At 39.8% G+C, this 23065-nt stretch overlaps 1 protein-coding gene across 1 annotated transcript in view; it reads right to left on the bottom strand.

The window, feature by feature from the left end:
• Positions 1 to 23065, bottom strand: part of ALDH16A1 (aldehyde dehydrogenase 16 family member A1) — an 818106-nt gene that overhangs the window by 269201 nt on the left and 525840 nt on the right. The window contains exons 9-10 of the mRNA XM_044059239.1: positions 7418 to 7587; positions 6734 to 6901 (exon numbers count right to left, since the gene is read on the bottom strand). Of these exons, the coding sequence (XP_043915174.1) occupies positions 6734 to 6901; positions 7418 to 7587 (338 nt within the window). The remainder of the gene's footprint in view (positions 1 to 6733; positions 6902 to 7417; positions 7588 to 23065) is intronic.

The raw sequence follows: 23065 nt of genomic DNA, 5'->3' as shown, positions 1-23065 counted from the left end.
TTTTTTTCCATCTCTTTCAACTTTCTGGTTTGAAAGCCGCACTTGCGCCTGTTTCCCGATTTTCCTATAACTAGCCCAGTCTGGTTACAGAGTTGCTGTATCCAGGATTGTTAGTACGCTTCTGAGCCCCCCCCCCCCAAGCCTTTCTGTGCTGGAGGGAAGCCTTCTAGCTTATCAGTGGGAGTGGTAAGCATTAGGTAGCCTATTTACCACAAGAGGAGTGGTTCCTGGCCCAGAAATTGTAGCTACTGTCCGCTGGGACAGTTTTTTTCCATCTCTTTCAACTTTCTGGTTTAAAAGCCACACTTGCGCTTGTTTCCCACCTTTCCTGTAACTAGCCTAGTCCAGATACAGAGTTGCTGTATCCAGGACTGTTGGTAAGCTTCTGAGCCCCGCAAACCTTTCTGAGTTGGAGAAAAGCCTTCTAGCTTATCAGTGGGAGTGGTAAGCACTAGGTAGCCTGTCTACCACAAGAGGAGTGGTTCTTGGCCAAAAATTGTAGTTTATTGACCATTTGGACAGTTTGTCAATCTCTTTCAACTTTCTGGTTTAAAAGACCACATCTGCGCTTGTTTCCCATCTTTCCTGTAACTAACCTACTGGGAAGCACTAGAAAGCCTTAAACGGATACAAGCCTTCTAGATTAGAAGAGAGACTTTGAAGTAATTATCAGTTTTCTGTACTTTCCTGCTGTACTTAACTGTTTTCTGCCTAAATGCTGATTTTCCAACATTTTTTTTCACATATTGTACTTATTTGACTGCCTGCACTTTTAAAAAGTCGTTTTTTGTTTAAATAATTTGTTTAACTGTTGTAGGCTACACACTAAAGTGCGATAGCCTTTTCGGATCATTTTAGTCATTTAAAGCAGTGCATTTTTTACTGTTTTAGCCTTATTATTTAAAAAAAAAATTCCTTGTTTCCCGCCTTTCTAAGCTAGTATAGTCCAGTTTTCAGGCTAGTGCTGAATTCATGGCTGTGTTACAAGTTTCTGAGTTACCCATACCTTACTTGGATAGAAGGAAGTTTCTCTGTTCACCTGTGAGAGAGGGGAGCTTTGAGCAGCCTATCTGTCCCTGGAGGAGTGGTTCCAGCCCAGAAGTTAGTAGTTTATTGGCCATTTTGGGCTAATTTCTAGCTCTTTCATTTCCCTGCTATAAAAACCGCATTTGCACGGTTTTGTGTGCCGGGCAATGCCGGTTAGCTAGGGTTAAATTATTCCTGGCTCCACTAAGTCTCCTCTTCAGTTTTTCCCTTGAAACTAGTCTAACTCTTAACCTAAGCACTCAAAAAACAACCTACAGCCCAGCACTTGCTCAGACCTAATAGCAAGCACTAATATACCCTGACACTTGATTGTCCAGCAGGGCAAGGCTCTTTATTCACCCCTCACCAACCAAGCAACTAAGCAGCTCACACTACTATTCAGGCATGACCAAAGGGCAATTTCAGGTGTACTCTCCAGTCCAGCTGGTGAATCTGGGTATCCTGAGGCAATGTTACAAGTGCCTCATGTACACAGACAACCCTCTCCTCCTACCACAAAACACTAACATATGCAAGAGATGCAATTATACAGCCAAATTGGAGGCTAAGCTGTCTCCACCCAAGACTGGAACAGACAGTCAAGAGGAGAAGGTTAACACATGCACCACACCTCCAGCCACACACAGACCTACTAAACCAGCACTGGCAAAAAATACACATAAATACACAAAATCAAACTCGGAGGCTCTAAATAAAAACCTGCAAAAGCATCAGAGACCTCCAAAGCAGACACCCAAACAACCTACACCTCCCGTCACAAACCAGACAACACATAAAACACAAAATCAGTGTGCCGCACAATCACACGACTTAAGGCGAAATAGCATACCTAACACACTAGTAATAGGTGACTCTATAGTCAGGCACACTGACATCCCATTCACTAGGCTTGACAAGCAAAAGATTACTATTAGCTGCCTGTCAGGAGCCAGAATCCGGCACATAACACAAGCACTCAGGTCACTCCAGAACAAGTACAAATATGACTCTGTCATTGTTCATGTTGGTGTGAATTACCTGAGACGTACCTCCCTGGACTACATAAAAAGAAACATGGAAGAGCTCTCTGATCATGTAGCCCAGGTTGGTATGACCCTGACCCTGAGTAGCATGCTGCCCTCACCAAGAATTATACCTCAGTATAAAGAAAAAAATATCAATTTCAATAATTGGCTAAACTTCTGGTGTCATTCAAAGGGGGACCAGTGTCTGTCAGCCTGGGACGGCATGCTCAACAAGCCGCGTTACTTCACAAGAGACGGCTTGCAGCTGTCACCCCTAGGCATTCAAATACTGGCCAAGACTCTTGTCGCCCCATAGTGCCTTTTTTAGGCAAGGCTCAAAAGTCAAACCCATCTCTGTAAACAGCACAATTAACAAAAAACTGAGGGTTATGCTACTCAACGCCAGGAGTTTAAATCTCAAAATGCACGCGCTCGAAGCACTCCTCTGTATGGAGAACGTCGACATCTGTGCGGTAACTGAAACCTGGTTCAAGGTTCCAGAGAGTACCCCAGCACTACCGGGCTACAACTCATACCACACGTTTCGGCCACAGAACATGGACCGAAACACAAAAGGAGGGGGTGTATCCATATTCATCAAGGATACCTACACCTCCAGGTTAGTGGTGCAGCAAGATACCTCTGAGATCATCCATGTGCAACTAACATTGGGCAAATCTGCAATGCAAATTGTGGCCTGCTACAGATCACCCTCCATGACCCAGGACCACCACTCCACCTTTCTGGAGACACTGGAAAACATGAAGGTCCTACCGAACACCCTGATATTGGGCGATTTCAATTACCCTCCCATTAACTGGGAAAACTACTCGAGTACAAGCTCCCAGGCCCAGCGCATACTGGAATTCATCAACTCAAACGCCCTGGATCAGCTGGTAAACTCCCCTACCAGAGGTGAAAACATATTGGACCTGGTCATCACAAACATGGGCGACAGGTGTTCCACACCGGAGGTCAACCCATCACTGGTTAGATCAAACCATAAACTAATCACTCTGGATGTCCACACCCCACCAGCACCCCCAACTAAAGAAACCACAGTAAAAAAAATTTCTAAAGCAAACTTCACCTTACTTAAGAAAGAGGCGGTAAGTTTCACAGCCCCCACGCTAAAGGATAACACTACCCAAAATGCAGAAACCTTTACAAATGCACACTATGAGCACCTACAAGGATTCATGGATCGTGCCATCCCTAGCAAAACCAAGACTCACTCTTCTAAGAGAAGGAAACCAGTCTGGTGGACCCCTGCCATAAACAGGCTATACAATAGAAGGAGGAAATTAGTTCAGAAAAAAGCAAATCCCAAGAAGGAAAGACATCCCTGATCAGTATCAGTAAGAAATGAAGGTCCCTCATAAAATCATCCAAGGCTAACTTTGAAGGAAAAATAGCCAAGGATTCAAAAGATAACCACAAAGCCTTCTTTAGCTATGTTAAGAATCTAAGTGGCAACTCGCAGATATGCACTGAACTAGTGCAAAATAGCACAAAATATACTGAACCTACTGATATTGCCAACATCCTGGCAGATAGATTCAGTGCAAACTTCACCCCCCCCCTCACCCCCAAAAGGGCCCACAATAATACCGGAAAAGTGTAGTGTCCTGAAATCACAGATGCACAGGTGAAAACAGCCCTATCAAAAGCCAAAAACACAGTGTCAATGGGGCCAGATGGTGTCCCAGGTTGTGTCTTACACGAACTACAGAACAAACTAACTCCCCACTTAAACACGCTGTTCAACCTCAGCCTCTCCACAGGCTACATACCCATAGAATGTCGCAAAGCAACGGTTATTCCACTCCACAAAGGAGGGGCCACAAATGACCATGGTAACTATCGCCCCATAAGCCTGACTAGCCTGGTCTGCAAGGCTATGGACAGCATCATCATGGAACTCATTAACAAAGACATTGGGAACCTCCAAACACTTGACCTGACCCAGTTCGGCTTTGTTAAGGGCAGATCACACCTACTAAACCTGGTTGACTTCTTTGAGGCAGTCACTAAAGCCATAGACGAGGGAAAAAACTCACCAGCCTGAACATAAACCCCTATGTCATGAGATGGGTTGCCAACTGGCTTACAGACAGAACTCACACGGTAAGACTAGCGGGCTCCAGGTCCGACTCTAAACCAGTCACAAGTGGTATCCCGCAAGGCTCGGTCCTGGGACCCGTACTGTTCGGCATACACTTCTCAGAAGTACAGGCAAACACAGGAGGACTATGGCTAACCAAGTTTGCCAATGACTGTAGACTGGGAGCCATAACTGACTCTTCGGCTGGCACAGACATCCTCCTAGAGGGCCTTACTGAGACGGACACCTGGTGTCAAACTCATGGCCTCAAGGTAAATGCTAAAATATGCATAGTCATCCCATTTGGGAAAAACAAAACACCCACGAATTACCACATAGGTGGCAGCCCCCTTAATACAGAAGAGGTAATAAGAGATCTGGGGACCCAGGTAGATAGTAATCTCTCCTTTGACAATCATATCGCCAAAGTAGTTAGGAAATCCTTCTATGTGGCCCATCTAATTACTAAAGGGTTCGCATCTAGAAATAAAAAGGTTATAGTGCCCCTCTACTCGTCACTCATCAGACCCATCATAGAGTACAATGCCCCATTTGGGATGTACCTCACAAGACACTTCCAACAGCTGGAGAGACCACAAAAGTACCTCACCAAGAGCATTACTGGCCTCAAACATATGCCCCATGCAGCCCAACTGAAAAAACTCCGGCTGTACTCAGTGGCATATCGCTTACTCAGAGGTGATCTCTGCCTGACTTACAAAGCCATGCCCAACTCAGAACTGATGGACATGCTCCACCTAAAGAAATCCAAGTCACTGCGAGCCACGCGCTTTAGTGAGCTAAACCTCGCCACAACAATAAACAGAACATGTTGGAGGGATAGATTCCTGTCACAGAGACTCCCCATGCTTTGGAACAAAATTCCAAACTACATTAGGCAGAGCTCCTCACTAACACTCTTCGAGAGAAACCTTGACGAGTGGATGGGTCACAGAAAATACACCCCTTGGATCACTTCATTGGCTCTGTTTGACAGAAGATCAGTTAATTAATCAATGGGGTGGCGAAAGGAGATAGCCTAGTACCTACCTATGAACCTATGAACCAAATTATGGCAATGACTTTACATCTGCAGTCATATCTAATGAATGGAAAATCTTTTTGAATCACTGTGTGATATAACAGTGGAGCACAGAAGAGCAAATGAGTAAAGTATGCCAGACAAGGACATGTCTTACCCTGTAGTCGTTCCCTGCTATGTTGTCAACCCATAGAGAGATTCATTCAATGGAGTATATAGTACACAATGGTGTTCTATGCTCTCTGGGTGCAGCTCAAAGATAATTCCATTCATTCTTATCTTGCCTGTCTTTACCGTGACTCAAGTCTACAAATCACAGTACGAACACTATGATCTGAGATAATGGCAAGTGGAGTGCTAGACATACGTACAGAATGTCTTTACCGTGACCCAGGTCTACAAATCACAGTACGAACACTATGATCTGAGATAATGGCAAGTGGCATGCTAGACATACGTACAGAATGTCTTTACCGTGACCCAGGTCTACAAATCACAGTACGAACACTATGATCTGAGATAATGGCAAGTGGCGTGCTAGACATACGTACAGAATGTCTTTACCGTGACCCAGGTCTACAAATCACAGTACGAACACTATGATCTGAGATAATGGCAAGTGGCGTGCTAGACATACGTACAGAATGTCTTTACCATGACCCAGGTCTACAAATCACAGTACGAACACTATGATCTGAGATAATGGCAAGTGGCGTGCTAGACATACGTACAGAATGTCTTTACCGTGACCCAGGTCTACAAATCACAGTACGACCACTATGATCTGAGATAATGGCAAGTGGCGTGCTAGACATACGTACAGAATGTCTTTACCGTGACCCAGGTCTACAAATCACAGTACGAACACTATGATCTGAGATAATGGCAAGTGGCGTGCTAGACATACGTACAGAATGTCTTTACCGTGACCCAGGTCTACAAATCACAGTACGAACACTATGATCTGAGATAATGGCAAGTGGCGTGCTAGACATACGTACAGAATGTCTTTACCATGACCCAGGTCTACAAATCACAGTACGAACACTATGATCTGAGATAATGGCAAGTGGCGTGCTAGACATACGTACACAATACACTTATGCAATTGCACTCTACATTTATGAAAAGCCTGGCCTGTGTACAAGTGCTAAGCTTAGGAGGCAAACACCCTAATATATATAACTTTAATGAAGAGAAATAAAGCATTTATTAAATGTTGCACTCTGAGCTGCATCTGACTACCAGCATGCCCTCTTGTTTATTTACACACCTTGTATCTGTTTTTCTTCTAAATGATACTGAATTCTCATTTTGCAACAAACCTATATTTAGCTGTTGTACTCGGCAGGCTCTAGCCCTCAGCCTTCACTGAAAAGAAGAGTTTCCAGGTAATATAATGTAAATAACTAAACAAATAAATTAATATAACAAATGAATGAATGATACAACTGACCAAGTCTTCTACAGCATCAACTAGTATAAATGAAACGGGCAAAATTTTAATTGAATCACTTGAAGCAAATGAAAACTCACCCTGGTGCAGCTTTATGAGCAGCTTCGACTGCATTTCGCACATCCTTTCTGTTACTGTCTGCCACATAGGCTAAAACTTTCCCAGTCTGGTTATAAACAGGCCGTGAGTACATACCATCTGGCCTTTTCTGAGCTCCACCATAGTATAGTTTATACGTGTGATCTACGCTGTAAGATTGAGAAATTAAAGTTACTTTAAAAACATTATTATTCAGCACTTATGAATTTTAATTAGATGATGGGCATCAGATTACTTCACTGACTCTCACTCCCCATATATGCAGCAGAGATACTGAATAAACTACCTGATTCATTCAGACTCAAATCTCACTGCAAAAGCATGTTTCTCATAACATACAGCATCTGATGTTATAATTACTCATCACTTGGTTATAAGTAAACCGAACTCTGATAAATAACTTCTCAAAGTACTACAGCAGTTAATAATACAGATGTCCAATCATTCATGTGCCACCTACGAATAGAGTATTCACATACAAAAAAACATGCAGGTGTGATGAAAGCAGTGAAGTATGACTGTTTTCAATATAAATATGCAAAACATCATTAATATTAAACAAGGATACCGATTCCCTTAGTGCTAAACATTCCCTTCTCAATACATGGGTGGACGATTTTACTGCTGTGCTGTTATTATTTAAACCTCTGACTGCATTTGAATACCTAGGAATTGGTTCATCATTGACGAGGACAGTATGATGGCTAACATCCTTCTGGCCAGGTACTGGTGCCACATCCGTTCCATAGGAAGAAGCAAAAGTCTTGAAATTTATGTCGTCGCGCTTAGGGTGGGGCCTTTGCTCCCATTCAGGTCGAACATATTCATACAAACCCTAGGAATATAAAAAAAATCAAATTAATTCCAGCAAATTACACAATGTCTCACTTTATTTTTAATAACAATATTCAGCCCATGATCATTTACATAGTAAGAGAGAGAGAGAGAGATGTAGACGATATTTTTGCATAAATCGGCACATATCTTTGGGTCATTCTACACTGGTGTACTAAAGTCGTTTTCATTTCAGTAGCTGCTGCTTTGCATCGCTATTCTATGTTGAATTTAGTAGTTACAGCTATTGGTCAAAACTTGTTTGCTTAGCGTCTAGTTTTATGAATGACACCGTAGGATGGAAATACTGTTAAGAAATAAAAATAAACAGCACTGGTTAGCAAATATCAAATATAAAAAACAAACATGAATTCAAAAGTATTGTTATCCCAGCATAATGTCACTCTCCCTGACCCAAACGCCTGAATGTGATTATGAAGTGGATACTTTTTTGTAAAATGGATGCCTTTTAAAAATATTCATTCCAGACAGCAATTGATCCTGTACAAAACCCTGGCTGAATGTTGTTCTAAGACAGGAAGAAGCTTTTACTTTCTGCTTATTCCATAATCCAAAATTACAGTAAATTTTTTCAAAATGTAGAAGGGAAAATTAAAATGTCAAACTAAACATTTATAACATAAACTGCATGCATGTACTTCAACAATGAATTTTGAATATAACACTGCCAACCTAACTCTGGGAAATAAGGCTAGCAAAAAATATCACTGAACTTCATGAGAACTTATAATGGACTTTACTATTGCTTTCCTATGGAAAGAATATTTCATCTGTCCTGTTATGTGCATCCCTAACTGTCATTCATGCAGAAGACAGCTTAAACAATACTATACAATAATACTACTATGTTAAATTCTTTCTCGCTACTTATTTATGAAACAAGATAACACAAAAAATGACATAATATGACTGCACTATGTTCTGTTAAATGCAGCAGTAAATGCACCTTCACAGCAATATTCCACACATCTACAGGTTACTGCTATAGAAACAGTGTTCCTTCAGACCCAAAACAGTTGCTGTTCTGTCTAGGTAGTGATTGATCAATGGCTCAGGACAGAGTTTATGGCCTCTGTTTTTTAGCACCTTCAAACAGACCTCTTCCTCTAATACTGCAGCTTATAAAAGTCTGGCATATTCTGTGTGTCATAAAAGTATGAACCTTCTGCTTGGCACCTAACATTATGCAGCTTTTAATCAATTTATTATGGGAGGTGTAAAAGGGAAAGGGTAGCACATTGGCATCCTAAACAACAGAAAAAATAAGGTGCTTCAAATAGCCTGACAAAACAGGCTAGCAAAAGCAAGATCATTTGGCATTAATGTAAAAGTAAAATATATAAAGATAGACCATTTGAAACTGAAACATTCTTCTAGCATAAGACATCATCTCTACTGTATGTCTTAAAAGGCATATCTTTTTTTAAGAATGGATGCTTTTCATCTCTCAGTTAAATCCCTCTTCCCACATCTTGGTTCAGAGTACTGTGTTAAGGTTAGAGGGGTACACATTTTGGAATTTCATCTGCAAACCCCCTACTGATTTAATGGTCTTTTCCTGGACACTTGCTGAAATGGTAAAATTCTTCAATGGCTGCCTAAATGCCTTTATGTAGCTCATTAAAGAGCCTCTGAAGACGCATTCACCAGTAAAGCATTAAAGAATCAGAATGCCTGAACAAGGTTGTTAGATATAAGGCCAGCGACCTTATATCTAAGAGGCATTCACCAGTGAAGCATTAAAAAGTCCAAATGTCTAGATATAGGATTTCAACATGCTGACTGTACAATACAAAGCTGAACTAAAAAAATTTGCTTGGACTAATGCAGCACTTTAGGTTACATTTCTACATGACAGCAAGTCACCACCTGTACTCTTACACCCGTAAAACTAATTTAATATAACTGTGATAATGCAGAACAGTGAAAAGAATAAAACAGCATCAAAACACTCATGGTTTAGCTTTCAAGGGACACTTGACAGAAGAGTCATTCAGTGAGAATATGCAGTGCAGCCTACAATATTCTACTGACTTGTGCAAAATAGGTTTCAGTATGATACACTTACTTATCTGATTCTGCAGAATTATGTAAACAATTATTCTAAGATCACTGTGCCGTTCTTCTAAACATTAGGCTGCATTGTATCAGTAAGACTGTCCCTTTATTTCAGAATCAAAGAAACTGAAACCGTACAAGTCCGATTTTTCTATTCCCATTATCTGCCTTCTGCCCAGTACACACTGTTCATGCTCTGTTTCAGTGTATCTGCAATAATCAGAACCAAGTTTAAACGTATATTTTGATTGAGAGGCAAAAGGAAGCCTTGTTCATTTTCAGATGTAACCTTGACTGTTACATTGCTCTAAGAAAATGTTTCTCAAATACTAAAGCTAGTCTCCATGGGCAGGCCTGAGCCAGTTTTAGGGTAGGCCAAAGCACTTTGGAAAACATGTACTGAAAACATTAACTATATGCTATAGCTTTATCCTGCTTTACTAAATGTGTAGAATGTAACAAACTGTGGCAAATTCTCAGAGTAATAGGCTATACCAAGTCACTTTCTTTGCCACCTGAGGCAGAATATGGGTTATGTGACTGTTCAAGACATGGAAAGGAGTACGGGGCTGTCTCTTACCTTACTTATGTAATTTACATGCTGAATGTATCATGTGAATGCTGGGATAGACAAATTAGATGCTGGTAACAGGACAGCTATTAACAACCTCAGATATGCAGCTGATGGCTGAAAGTGAGGAAAAGTCAAATTCCATGTTGATGAAGATGAAAGTGTCAAGTACAAATGCTGGCTTGATGCTCAGCATAAAAATAGCTAATATGATGCCATCTATCCCAATCAGTTATTTGCAAACACAGAAGAAGTGGAAACAGTAATAGATTTTGCTTTTCTGAGCTCAAAGCCAGTGACTACAGCCATGACACTGACAAATAAAAAAAATGCTTCTCAAAAGGAAAGCTATGCCAAATCTGGATAAGATTTTAAATAGCAAAAACATAACATTGCCAACAAAAGTTCATATAGTCAAAGTTACAGCTTTCCTAGTAACAGAGCATGGCTGAGACAGTTAGACTATAAGTAAGGATGCATGTTGGTAAAATTATGCATTTGAACAGTTACTCTGGAGAAGATGTTTGCGTATTCCATCAAATCAGTCAATACTTATGGAATCAGATCTAGAATGTTCACTGGAAGGCACATAAAACTAAAATCTCAAATACCTTGACCATACAATGTAAATACAGGATTCACTACAGAAGACATGGAAGTAGGGAAAGATTGAAGGCAGAGGAAGAAGGAGAGACAGCCAGAGGCTAAAACGGACAGACAGCATTACTAAAGTAATGAATATGAATTTGGAAGAACTTTTAGTTGACAGACAAGTGGTGTGTTAAAGTCCTTGAGATTACAAAGTGACTTGAATGAACAACGAAACACCCGCGATTGTCTGAGTAAGGGTAACAGTCAATGAAAGCTGATGTTGTTGTGTCTTTCGGCTTTTCCCGGTTAGGGGTCGCCACAGTGGAACTCCGGTCCGCTAATGATTGGCAGTAGATTTTTATGTGCCGAGTTGCCGGCCTTGACGCACAACCTTCAACGAAGGTATGCCCATTCACGCATGTCTCCACACAGAAGACGCTCTAGCTGAGAATCGAACAGGACAACGTCTTAACTGTGAGGTGACAACACTACCGCAGCACCACCACCGCAGTCAATGAAAGCTGATAGTCTCTTGATTATTTTTTAACAACCCATTTGAACATTTTCAATGAGACTTTCCTACACCTCACCCTCTCTTTACTGCTACAGAATGGAGAAAACTGCATGTATGATTCCTGCACACATGCTGGATTATAGGTTTACTGAAAGCTTTTGAGATGTTAGTTTGTGGGGATATCCTTACTTACATATCTAATTTAGGTGGGAGTAGCAATGCTGTTAAATGTTGCTATCCTTATTTTTCTAACAATGTTGCACCCGAACAGGTGATAGCCTCTCATATTTTCTGTCCCTTTAAAGGGGAGTACCACAGAGCTCTCTCTTGAACCCCTTTTTCTTTTTGGTATGAATGAACACCCAGCAGAGTGTACATTTGGATTCAATTTGTTTCAGCTAAATAAGATAAGGGGGCTGTTTAGACATTGCAGAATGATTCCTGTAAACCAACAAAATTGTGTAACAGTGCACAATGTTCAAATTAACGCTATCAAAACAAACCTCATATCCTTCTTTGACAATTCATCTGGTAACCCCTTACTTTATTGTAATTCCCAAACTATTGAACACATTGATTTTCTGCCTACTTAGGTTTGCATTGGATGTTGCATTGTCTTATAAAAAAGCACATAAATATTTGCTCTTAGATTTTTAAGACTTTGCTTAGTTATATTTCATTAAGAGATGTACTGATACTGAAACAAATAAAAAAGGTTAATACTTTACTCTTTTCTGTTTTGATGCTGATTTCCTATTTTGTGGTAAGTTTGTACTAAGATCAACAAACAAAGAATCTTTTATAATTCATTTTTAGCTAGATTTAGCTTCCAGTGCTTTGCTGGGTTGACTATGAATAACTGTCCATCTGCTGACACACAATAATTTGAACCCAAAACATACAAAACTTTGGGAGGTTGCTACTCCAAAATATGACACCCCCAAGGTCTCAAAACATAAAAACTTTGCTCAGTCCCTTGTAGCCACCAGCCTATTATAATTCTCCAACCACAAATTATGCTCATGCATCAGACTGACTGGAGATATCATGCACTTGCAGCACGGGACTTCACAAACGAGTGGGAAAGGAGAGAAACATGGAACGCTAAAATGTTGCAGTTGTTTAGGGAGGTAAATGAGTCTGTATGTGGGTTCTCACTTGGCCAATAAGGTCTCCAGAACAGTGAGAGGAAATAAGGGGAACACAAAGCAGCAGGTAAAACAGAGACAGGAAGCAGAGATTGGGGAAGAACAAGATGGTGAAAGATGGACCAATTACATGAGTGGGTGGAGACAGTTTCACCCCCAGATTACTCTTCTACTACTCCATTATGGGACTATGCAGCTTTACTGCTACTCATTTAATGACGCTACCCTGAAGCACTTCCTCCACTTTTGCGGTACAGTGTAATCAAGCTCCTGTTTCTTTCCTTCATTCCTTCCTGCAGTTTCCGCATGTTGCATACTCTCAACACAGCCAGTTCCACTGAGTGCTCATTCAGTCTTGCCTTCCTTATTAATAACACTGCTATAAATTATCAAGGGTTTGGTAGCTATCACATAGATCTCCATTTCAGGGATACTCAGCCCTAAATTACCCTTCCCTTGTTGTAACACTGCTAATCCTACCCTCAGGTCAACATCCCCCTTCATATCTTAACTAGACTCTTTATTTCACACTACATCAATTTGCCATGGAGGTAAAAGGCCAAAACCTGCATTATAACTGAGATGTTGCTGCACACTTACTACCCTGTTCATAAACTGACTCAGTTCTGTTGAATGACGCCAGCCCTTCAGTAGAAATTTTCTTACAATTCAGGTGAGTTATACCTTTCACTGACTACATTAAGATTATATGTAGAGATCTCATTTCACATAGAAAATAATATCTGCATGTTTTCACCTGCTGAGAGGGCTACAAACGAAGCAACAATTCTTGGGATATTCCTACAGTAAGGAAGCATCCCACCCATTTCCTGTATTTACCCATTTCTCTCTGGGCCCACTGAATAGAAGTCATTGTGCTTCTGTAACTGCCGTGAACAAATCACTTGCATTAAAATTTATTTTCTGACTTTCCTGTCCATGTGCTTGACACACCCCTAATTAAGTGTAAACTACTAAATTTACAAATTATGTGGATCACTTCATTCACAACACACCTGATCCACAGCAGGGTGTGCAACACATTTACCTCTCTTATGGCATCCAAATCTTTCCAAAAATAACTTAATAAATATCTGAAGGCTAATTTGATTTATACAGTTGGTGTACTGTATCTACACTGACACACATTCTCTCTATAACATGGTTATACACACTTCATTTCAGTACATCCCTTCGGGTCAACCTGTTTAATTGCTCTATTTTCAAATATCTTCTCCCTATCTAATGTTACCATTACTTCCTACTGCACAAGTCCACACCAAACAAGCTTTCCCATCTTTAACTCTTAATTTCTCACATTTTTTCTCAACTACAGCTCTTTGAGAAACACACTATCTGATTATTCCACCTTATTAAGAAATTGTAATTTGCTACATATAAATGGTGAGGTTATTTATTCTTTCCTCTCCATTTGTCCCATGCTTTGTATTTTCATTTCTTGCCTTTCCCTGATTGTCTATTAACTTTTATTGAATGACAACCTCACTGAATGGTGTGCTGCTTCCCCCTTCCAACCCTAACTCTTGTATGGTAGCATAACAAGGACTAATTATTCCACTTCCTGTATCCCCCTGAACATACCATAACTACTCTGCAACTGTTTACATCTTCCTCCCTACTTCCCAACCAACACTCATCTCTCGATATCCAAATGTTTGAGCAATACCTGTCTACTTCTTTACTACTCACCACCAACATGAAACAAAATCCATCCATGTGGTATTTAACAGGACACGGGTTGCACAGAACTGGGAGAAGTTGACACTGTCCTACACCCAACATTACTCTGGTTCATCTTCCTCTTTTTTCCAGTGCCCCCCTCCCTTCCACAATCATAATTTCTGTCTCCATTTTCCTTATGTGTTTTTCTTCCTTTGCATATTTTTTCTTTCCAATCCCTCCTTCTCACTGCATTATCTTCATTTATTCTACTTCCCTTCTGTGATCAGAGCTACTCTGTGCTTTTAATTTTCTACAATGTCTCTGTCAGCTTATTGCATGTGTCGTTATACATTTATTGCACGACTGTTAATTTTTTCCTATAACAGACTCAGTAAACCCATTTTTAACATGTTGTTTTTACTCATTTTCCTTCTCAATCTATATACTGGTTTCTGCACTTTTTACCTCTGTGCATGTCTAGTTTTGCCATGTCTTCTCATGTTTCTTTGCAATGTATTTACTTTCATTACATCCTTTTAATTTTCTCTTTAGCCTTCTTCATCTGCCCATCCATTCATGGCATCAGTTCTCCCTCTTTTTTCCCATGCCCAGTGCAGTCTTGAATACACAGAAGTATCATTTAATGGTTTTGCATCCGTATGTATGAAGTAGGTGCTGTACTGTTAACTCCAATCTTTATGTGTCTTCCCTAACTACATTCTCCATTTTACTGGAAGGTCAAAAACTTTTCACAGTCATACTGGAAACACATGAACATTATTTTATTATTTTCACCCCCATCACCCACAGCATAGTATTTTAGCTTCCTCTGGGTAAACTTTCCTCATATATATATATATATATCTCAGATGCAGGACAGTGCTTCCTCTCATACTTTGATCACGTAACTACCTCTTACTTATCACAGAGAGAGAGAGAGAGAGAGAGAGAGTAAAATGGAGAAGGAAAGGGAAGACTCCCCTACTCATAGCACAAACAGGGTTAGGTTTAGGTCCTGCGGGTTTACAGACTGTTGAGCATGCAGTAGAGTAGGCCGAGCATCACTAGAAGAGACAGTATATGCCAGATGTGATACTACGTCATGAAAAGTCTATGCAGAATCTATAGTTGGCATCAACATGTTCCCTAAAAGCACACTTTGGCATTCATGTGGATGAATCCCAACAGATATCAGTGTGTGTGTGTGTGTGTGTATGTGTGTGTGTGTGTGTGTGTGTGTGTGTGTGTGTGTGTGTGTGTGTGTGTGTGTGTGTGTGTAAGTCTAATATCCCGGCCACTCTCATGAGTCCATTTTAAGTAGGAGCATCTGTGGGAATTACCTCAACCCTAGACAGTAAGTCACGTATGGACAGAGCACTAGTCAATCCTGAATGCAATCATCAAGTGTCTGCAGGGGGACTAGAGGATTGCTCTATTCAAGCATTACTTTATTTTACTTTATTTTATTTTACTACAATTCATTAAAGCCAAGAGAAAATAGAGCAATTCCTCCAAGGCACGACTCCACTGGTATTTTCCACATGAACAAGCTTTATTGAAACTCACTTTCTTCAGAATAAAACCATAAACGCTGTTATCACCACAGATGCGTTTTCGTCCTCTAATGACTTCCTCAGATAAAACAGAAATGCATACCTTTTACAATTCTTCCCCTAAAATACCCTCCACTTAATTAATACTGCTATCCAATTGGTGTATATTCTTAATGTCGTCACATGTACTTAATAGATATTCAGCCATATAAAACTTTTTTTTTTAATTCCTTTAAACCAGTCCTTTAAAACAATTCTAAACACAAACATACATATATAAATATTTAAATACATAAATATCCACAATACCTACTCTAAACTCTAATAGATATAAATATATAATATAAATACAAATACAGTTTAGTTTTATAAATGTTAAAAACCTTATAAAACAAACTATTCTTCCATACAATAGCACCATCTTGTTTCCAAAGAAAGAATTAAAATCCTATACAGGTGCTTTTTAGATAAATGGTTTAAACAGTAATATAGTAAAAGACATACATTTTCTTTTTTTCTCCCTTTTTGAACCAAAATAAGTTATTGCACATACACTTTTGATGTCGCAGTCCTTAGCTTTGTCCTAGGGAAGTAGTATTATTTTTTTTTTAAAATAGCAAAAATTATATTTATAAAGTTAATGTACATAAAGGGATATATTTTCCCAGAATCACTAAAGCTTTGCAGCCCTTAACTTTAAAACTGGGGCAAGAGAGACTGCATCATTCAGACCTGGAAATCTAGTAGCTTCCAGGGATAGTTGCCACAGTAGTTTTTTGTATTCAATGGCACCTGTATAGGATTTTAATTCTTTCTTTGGACATAAGATGGTGCTATTGTATGGAAGAATAGTTTGTTTTATAAGGTTTTTAACATGTACAAAACAAAACTGTATTTGTATTTATATTTATTTATATTTATATATTTATGCAGTGGTGGTGCTGCGGTAGCATTGTCGCCTCACAGTAAGACGCTGTCCGGTTCGATTCTCAGCTACAGCGTCTTCTGTGTGGAGACATGAGTGAATAGGCGTACCTATGTTGAAGGTTGTACGTCAGGGCTGGCAACTCGGCACGTAAAAATCTACTGCCAATCATTAGAGGACCGGAGTTCCGCTGTGGCGACCCCTAACCGGGAAAAGCCGAAAGACACAACAACAACATATCTATTAGAGTTTAGAAAAGGTATTGTGGATATTTATATATTTAAATATTTACATATGTATGTATGTGTTTAGAATTGTTTTAAAGGACTGGTTTAAAGGAATTAAAAAAAAAAAAATATATAGGGCTGAACATCTATTAAGTACCACATTAAGAATATACACCAACTGGATAGCAGTATTAATTAAATGGAAGGTATTTTAGGGGAAGAATTGTAAAAGGTATGCATTTCTGTTTCATCTGAGGAAGTCATTAGAGGACAAAAACGCATCTGTGGTGATAACAGCGTTTATGGTTTTATTCTGAAGAAAGTGAGTTTCAATAAAGCTTGTTCATGTGGAAAATACCAGTGGAGTCGTGCCTTGGTGGAATTGCTCTATTTTCTCTTGGTTTTGGCTGCTTTTACTGAGCAATTTACTTTCCTGTTTGTTTTGGCTGTTACAATTCATTAAAGGACTGCTTCACTGTGGAACACGTTGGTTTGTTTTCACTGTGTTCTATTCAAGCAGCCTGGAAGAACAGAGGCTCCAGCAACTAAAGGCACACACCTGGCCAGAGTTCTGCATGATCCCAAGTAATGGGGCAAGAAACTCTTCAAACCCATGTCAAGGACAGTGACATCAAAAGTGGTAACCTCAAAAGAGAGCCACTGTAGAAAGACTAAGAAGCCAGATCAGCCATATCAGGTGTTTATCATAATGATGTGTCTTTGTCAACCAAGACCTGATTGCAGGAGGTCTATGCCATAAATCATTAGGACATCCTGACAACTTATTTTTCTACCAGTCCATCTAGGTGCCCAAGGAGTGTTCTCAGCCTTTAGACCTGGTGGAAATATGTATCTTCTCTTCTGCAGTCCCATCTGTCCCTAACGAAAACACTTCCCATGCCACATAGCCCATACCGAGGAAGCTAGAGGTATTGTTAGATAACACCTACCCGGCTAGGAAACGGGGATATTGTCCTGTACGTGTACACCTCAAAGATTTATTGATATACAGCACACCATAACTGTTATCTCTTACTTCAACATGCTCTTTGGTTCACAGGTACTTACCTAGCCTGCTAATCTGTGAGGATCTTAGGAAGCTTAGCCTTACATTCCCATGAAAGTTCTTAGCCCTTATATTTTGCATACAAATAACCCAGAGATGGGTAGAACAAGGATATATTTGTACATTTACATTTCCCCTATTCATGAAGCACATGGGTGTTTTGATCTAGAAGTGCTTGCAATTGTGATATACCTGACGATTACTACAGCAGGGGGCAAGAATATGTCAAACACGTGGACAGTAATCCTAAAATGCAGCATTTGAAAAGGGCTGTACAGATTGCGTGTGTTGAGGAGAGACAAAAAGCACTATTACTGCTATAACCCTACTTCAGTTAATGTGATGAAATCGGATATAGTCAGGGTTGTTGTGCATAGCAAATCAAATAGCTAAACAACATAACCCCTCCCCACATCAACTCCTAATAATCTGCACAATACCTTTTCATTTACTCCAGTTCCTACCTCCAACATAAAAAATACTTATATCAAAACTGAAACCAACTAAACTAGCTGCTGACAATTTCCCCTGTGAATACCTAAAAATAGCAGCAGACACCCTAGCCTTTCCAGTCTCTATCCTGATTAACCAGTCCCTATCAAAATGATATGTCCCTACACTGTGGAAATTATCCCATATCATTCCCCTCCATAAAGGTGGCCCCTCCACCGAATTCTCCAACTACTGTCCCATAGCTATCCTTCCCCACTTTCCTGAGAGATGCATTCATTCTCATGTCCTAGATTATCTCTTAACAACCTCCTCTCTAGCACACAGCATGGTTTTAGACCATTCCATAGCACTACTACTGCCTTACTCTCTTTCACTAACACTATCCTTCAGCATAAAACAGTGGTTTATACTCCTCTGCAACTTTCCTAGATCTATCCAAGGCTTTGGACATGGTCTCGCACAAACAACTTATATCTCTTCTCACTAATCTATCCTTTTCCCAATCAGCTACTGACTGGTTTCACAGCTATCTAACAGGTCACCTACAATCCATTGTTTGGCATAATGACATATCACCACAACTGTCTGTTGCACTCGGTGTCCCCCAAGGATCCATCCTTGGACCCCTATTTTTCTCACTCTTCACCAATAATCTATACTCTGCCACCACACAGGCCTCTCTCATACAGTACGTAGATGACTCCACCATCATCTGCTCAGCCCAATCCCTACCCAAACTGCAAAAGATCACTCAGGAACCCTTTACCTTTGTAGACACCTGGCTATCTAATGCCAAGTTAATACTCAATCCAAACAAGACTAAAGTCCTCATCTTCCAGCCCTAAAAATCTAACCTAACAAACTCTCACTTAAATGATAACACCATCATCTTCCCAAGAGAACATACCAAACTACTAGGAGTTGAAATTGACAACTGTCTCAAATTTGACATTCACATTTCTCTGACCATAAAATAAAATTCACAAAAAACTAGGGGCTTTGTACAGAAATAAGCAATTCCTCACCAAAACAGCCAGAATCTCAGTTGCGAATTCCCACCTTATCTCCAACCTACTCTACACCTCTCCTATATTTACCAAACTAAGACAAACCGACCTAAATAAGCTTGAGTCTTGTTACAATAAAATCGCCAAGTTTGCCACAGGGGCTACCTATCGCAATCACTTGTATCACTTACTGCACTTGACTGGCTCGAACTCCCTCAGCTCTTTATACTCATCTGCAACTTTCCTAGATCTATCCAAGGCTTTGGACATGGTCTCGCACAAACAACTCGTATCTCTTCTCACTAATCTATCCTTTTCCCAATCAGCTACTGACTTGGTTTCACAGCTACCTAACTGGTCACCTACAATCCTTCCTTGCTCACAACTTAGTGAACTATTCCCTTAAAGTTCTATCCCTCCAAAATCTACTCCAGCCCTACTGTACCACCAGACCACTATGCTCCAACAGCAAAAATCAACTTTAAGTAACCAAAGCCAAGAACTCAGCTGGGGAAGCACTTTTCTCCTGCATAATAGCCAAATTATGGAGCCCCCCCCCCACCAAAGACCTCTACAATCATGCAATCACTTCATAGCTGTGCTAAAACACATTTAAAAAAATCACTGGTTATGCCCTTACTCCAATCCGGACTAGAGACCCTCTATCTCTACCCCCCCCCCCCCCAGCCACTTAGACACCCTGCAAATCTCATTCCTATCTTTCATCTGCTGGCACTGGCAGCTGTGTTTATTTCTTAACATCCTTAAGACCTCATTTCATCTCAATCACCTAAAACATCTATCCACCACATATTCCATCTATACTACCTACTCAGTATACTGTCTTACTCCTTACTCTTCCCCTACTATTTCCTCCTAGCCTCTGCACCTGCTTCCTCCATCTCACCAAACACGGCTTTATATTGGGCTCAGTCTATACCCATAGCTATTATGTCCAATTAAGTTTTATAACTATATCATCACTGTGACTATTACTATAATACTAATGTTTCAATATGTGCCATCACAGATGTAATCCGTGCTCCTATGTATATATGAATGTTTACTCCACATATATCCACTGTCCTTCATGTAACTATGTTACTCATATTTTACGTTTGTGGTTTTTGCTGGCATTGTGTACTTGCATTTATATCAATGTTATTAACTTTTATTATTAATTCTGTACTTAATGTATTCTTTGTGTGGAGCTTTTCCCCCCGAGCCTCCGCTGAAAAAGGACCTGTGTCCAGTCAGATTTTCCCAGTAAACAAATATAAATAAATAAAATAATAAATAATACTGCCATCACACAAACAGGACTTCTTAGGAGTGATGTAGTGCAAAGAATGAACCAAAGATGTGCAGTTCTGGTCCATGGTAGTCAAATATTTTACTGGAAGAGTAAAGGTATTATAAAAGAATAACATCAGCACTGACCCACATCACTGAAGGTAACAGATGGAAGCCATTCATATGTCATCTTGGGAGCATGGTAGATACTTAGTAGCATAAGGATCATGCTATTTATTCAGAGACTAAATCTATGAATGGAATTTCAAGGAAGACTATCTACCAAAATTTCAAACTCATCAAATACATCCAAGCAGCAGATGCAGACATGTAAGATGCCAAAACTAACAAGAAAACATACAGAGCTGACTCACTGCCCAGTATAGACCTGCATTATTAGCGGTTTGTTTGGGTCATAATGCCTCAGTGTTGGGGACTGTGTAACTAGCTTCTTCAAAGAGACAACGATTCTCTCATGTTCATGGCCTCAGTACCATTCTGCATTCTCTTCCAAAAATAGCCTTAGTGCCAGTGAAAACAGTAGCAGGTTATGAATGAACGTAGCCTTGTACTGCACCATCTCTAGGAATCTCAGGAAATCAAGCTTGTCTTCTGTGTTTTCCTTGGCCACTACTGCTTGAGCATTTTTGGACCTTAGTCCCTAGACTGTTAACATATATTCCATTTACTTGATGGACTACATTCAGATCTGGGGATTCTTAGCATTTGATTTTACATTGCAAAAATGTAATTATCCCAGCAATTTTCTCAGTCACTCATATTGCTGTGTCCAGGACTCTTTCACATCACTATATTATTAATAATGTTCAGTACTCCATTTATTCTTCTGACTATGTAGGCCACTGCCCTTTGAAAAACTTTAAGGGCTAATGAAATCCTGAATGGTAGTTATAGTCAAAACAGCATGTTGAAATTGCATTGTTTGGAGTTCTGAGTATTGAGAGAATTTACCAAAATATATGGTTGGCATCCAAGATGAAGAAATGCTTGTTTTAAGGCATAACTGAAACTGTTTCTTCAGCATTATTCAGAGTATAATGTTCTAATGTTATCATGTTATTTTAGTCTTGGCATCTATGTAAATCTGTATTTTGCTCGGTATGGCTACTGTCCTCATGCTACCTCTCCACTTGGTCAGCTGAATCTATTTGGTTATGATCCTCACCTGTTCCAACCCTTTGTGCTCCTGCTCATTTTATTGCTTCACAGCCACTGGAATCTTATGTGGACCATGAATCACAAGAGGTATGGTAAGATCAAGCTTCATACTGTCTTACACTGGAAAGCACCCCAGTCCCATAAACTAGTCACTGTAGTTAGCAAACACTTCCTTGTGGATGACTGGGGTCTTTTTGTGACTGTCTTTGGCTTGCACTGCTTTACCACTGATATTTGTGTTATTCCTGTGGCTGTTATGTAAGTCAATTCCTGTGGGAAGCTGTGGACTATGATACCTGATATAGTACATACTATTTGTTCTGTGACAGTTCAAACTACCATCTCTGAGCCTGCACATTGTGAATTCTTTTCAACAGACCAGTTGCACACAAGATAGCTGCTTGCTATAAAACACTACTTGAAACTTCTCCAGTCTGTAGGTTTTGTAATGATGCAAACAGCTCAGCTCTATTTTCCACTTTCATGACAATCAATGCCCTGCATACATTAGCAGCATAAATACTGATCAGTCAAATGAATCTTTCAAAACCAGTATTTTAAACAACTGCTTATCAACTTAGAATTTAATCTCCTGGTCATTAACAGTCTTTCAATCTAATGGTCTCACTTCCTGTAAGACACATGCCTTAAAGATTGCTGCTCTCACAGCACACACTTTTATTGCATCAACCAGCAGTTCATTTTCAGTTTTAGACAGTTGTACCTATTATTCCATTTTCATCAATAATTCTGCATTACTTTTGTCAGTTTGACTCTTTGTATTGCACAACTTTCTAAAATAACTGAAGTTTCCACATGTTCTGCAAACAGCAAGTTTTGCTCTCATGGCTGTAACCACAACTTTACTATTTTCTCTCTTTGGGTGTGATCTTGTCTCTTTTGTTTGTTACTGTCTCAGCGTGGCATGGCTTCTGGATATTCCTCTGCTCTGTAGTGTTAGCTTTAGCAGGGTACCTTTCACCAGCATTCTCTCGAAATTCATTATTGCCTTAACAATTTTCTGCCTCTTTACTTTGCATACATCTAGCTCCTCCACTAATATTTAATTTGCAAAATCGCAATCTCATTTTTCTGCACATAACCACAGTTTTATCCAGTGTCAAATCATTTTCACACAATAGTCTGCTCCTAACTTTATCTTTTTCTCACCACCTCTGCCAACCCTCAAC

The sequence above is a fragment of the Protopterus annectens genome, chromosome 17.part0, assembly GCF_019279795.1.
Source record: "Protopterus annectens isolate FY-2018-M chromosome 17.part0, PAN1.0, whole genome shotgun sequence".
NCBI classification, from domain to species: domain Eukaryota; kingdom Metazoa; phylum Chordata; order Ceratodontiformes; family Protopteridae; genus Protopterus; species Protopterus annectens.
The sequence above is the reverse complement of the archived record's forward strand: the minus strand, read 5'-3'. Positions and strand labels throughout refer to the sequence as shown.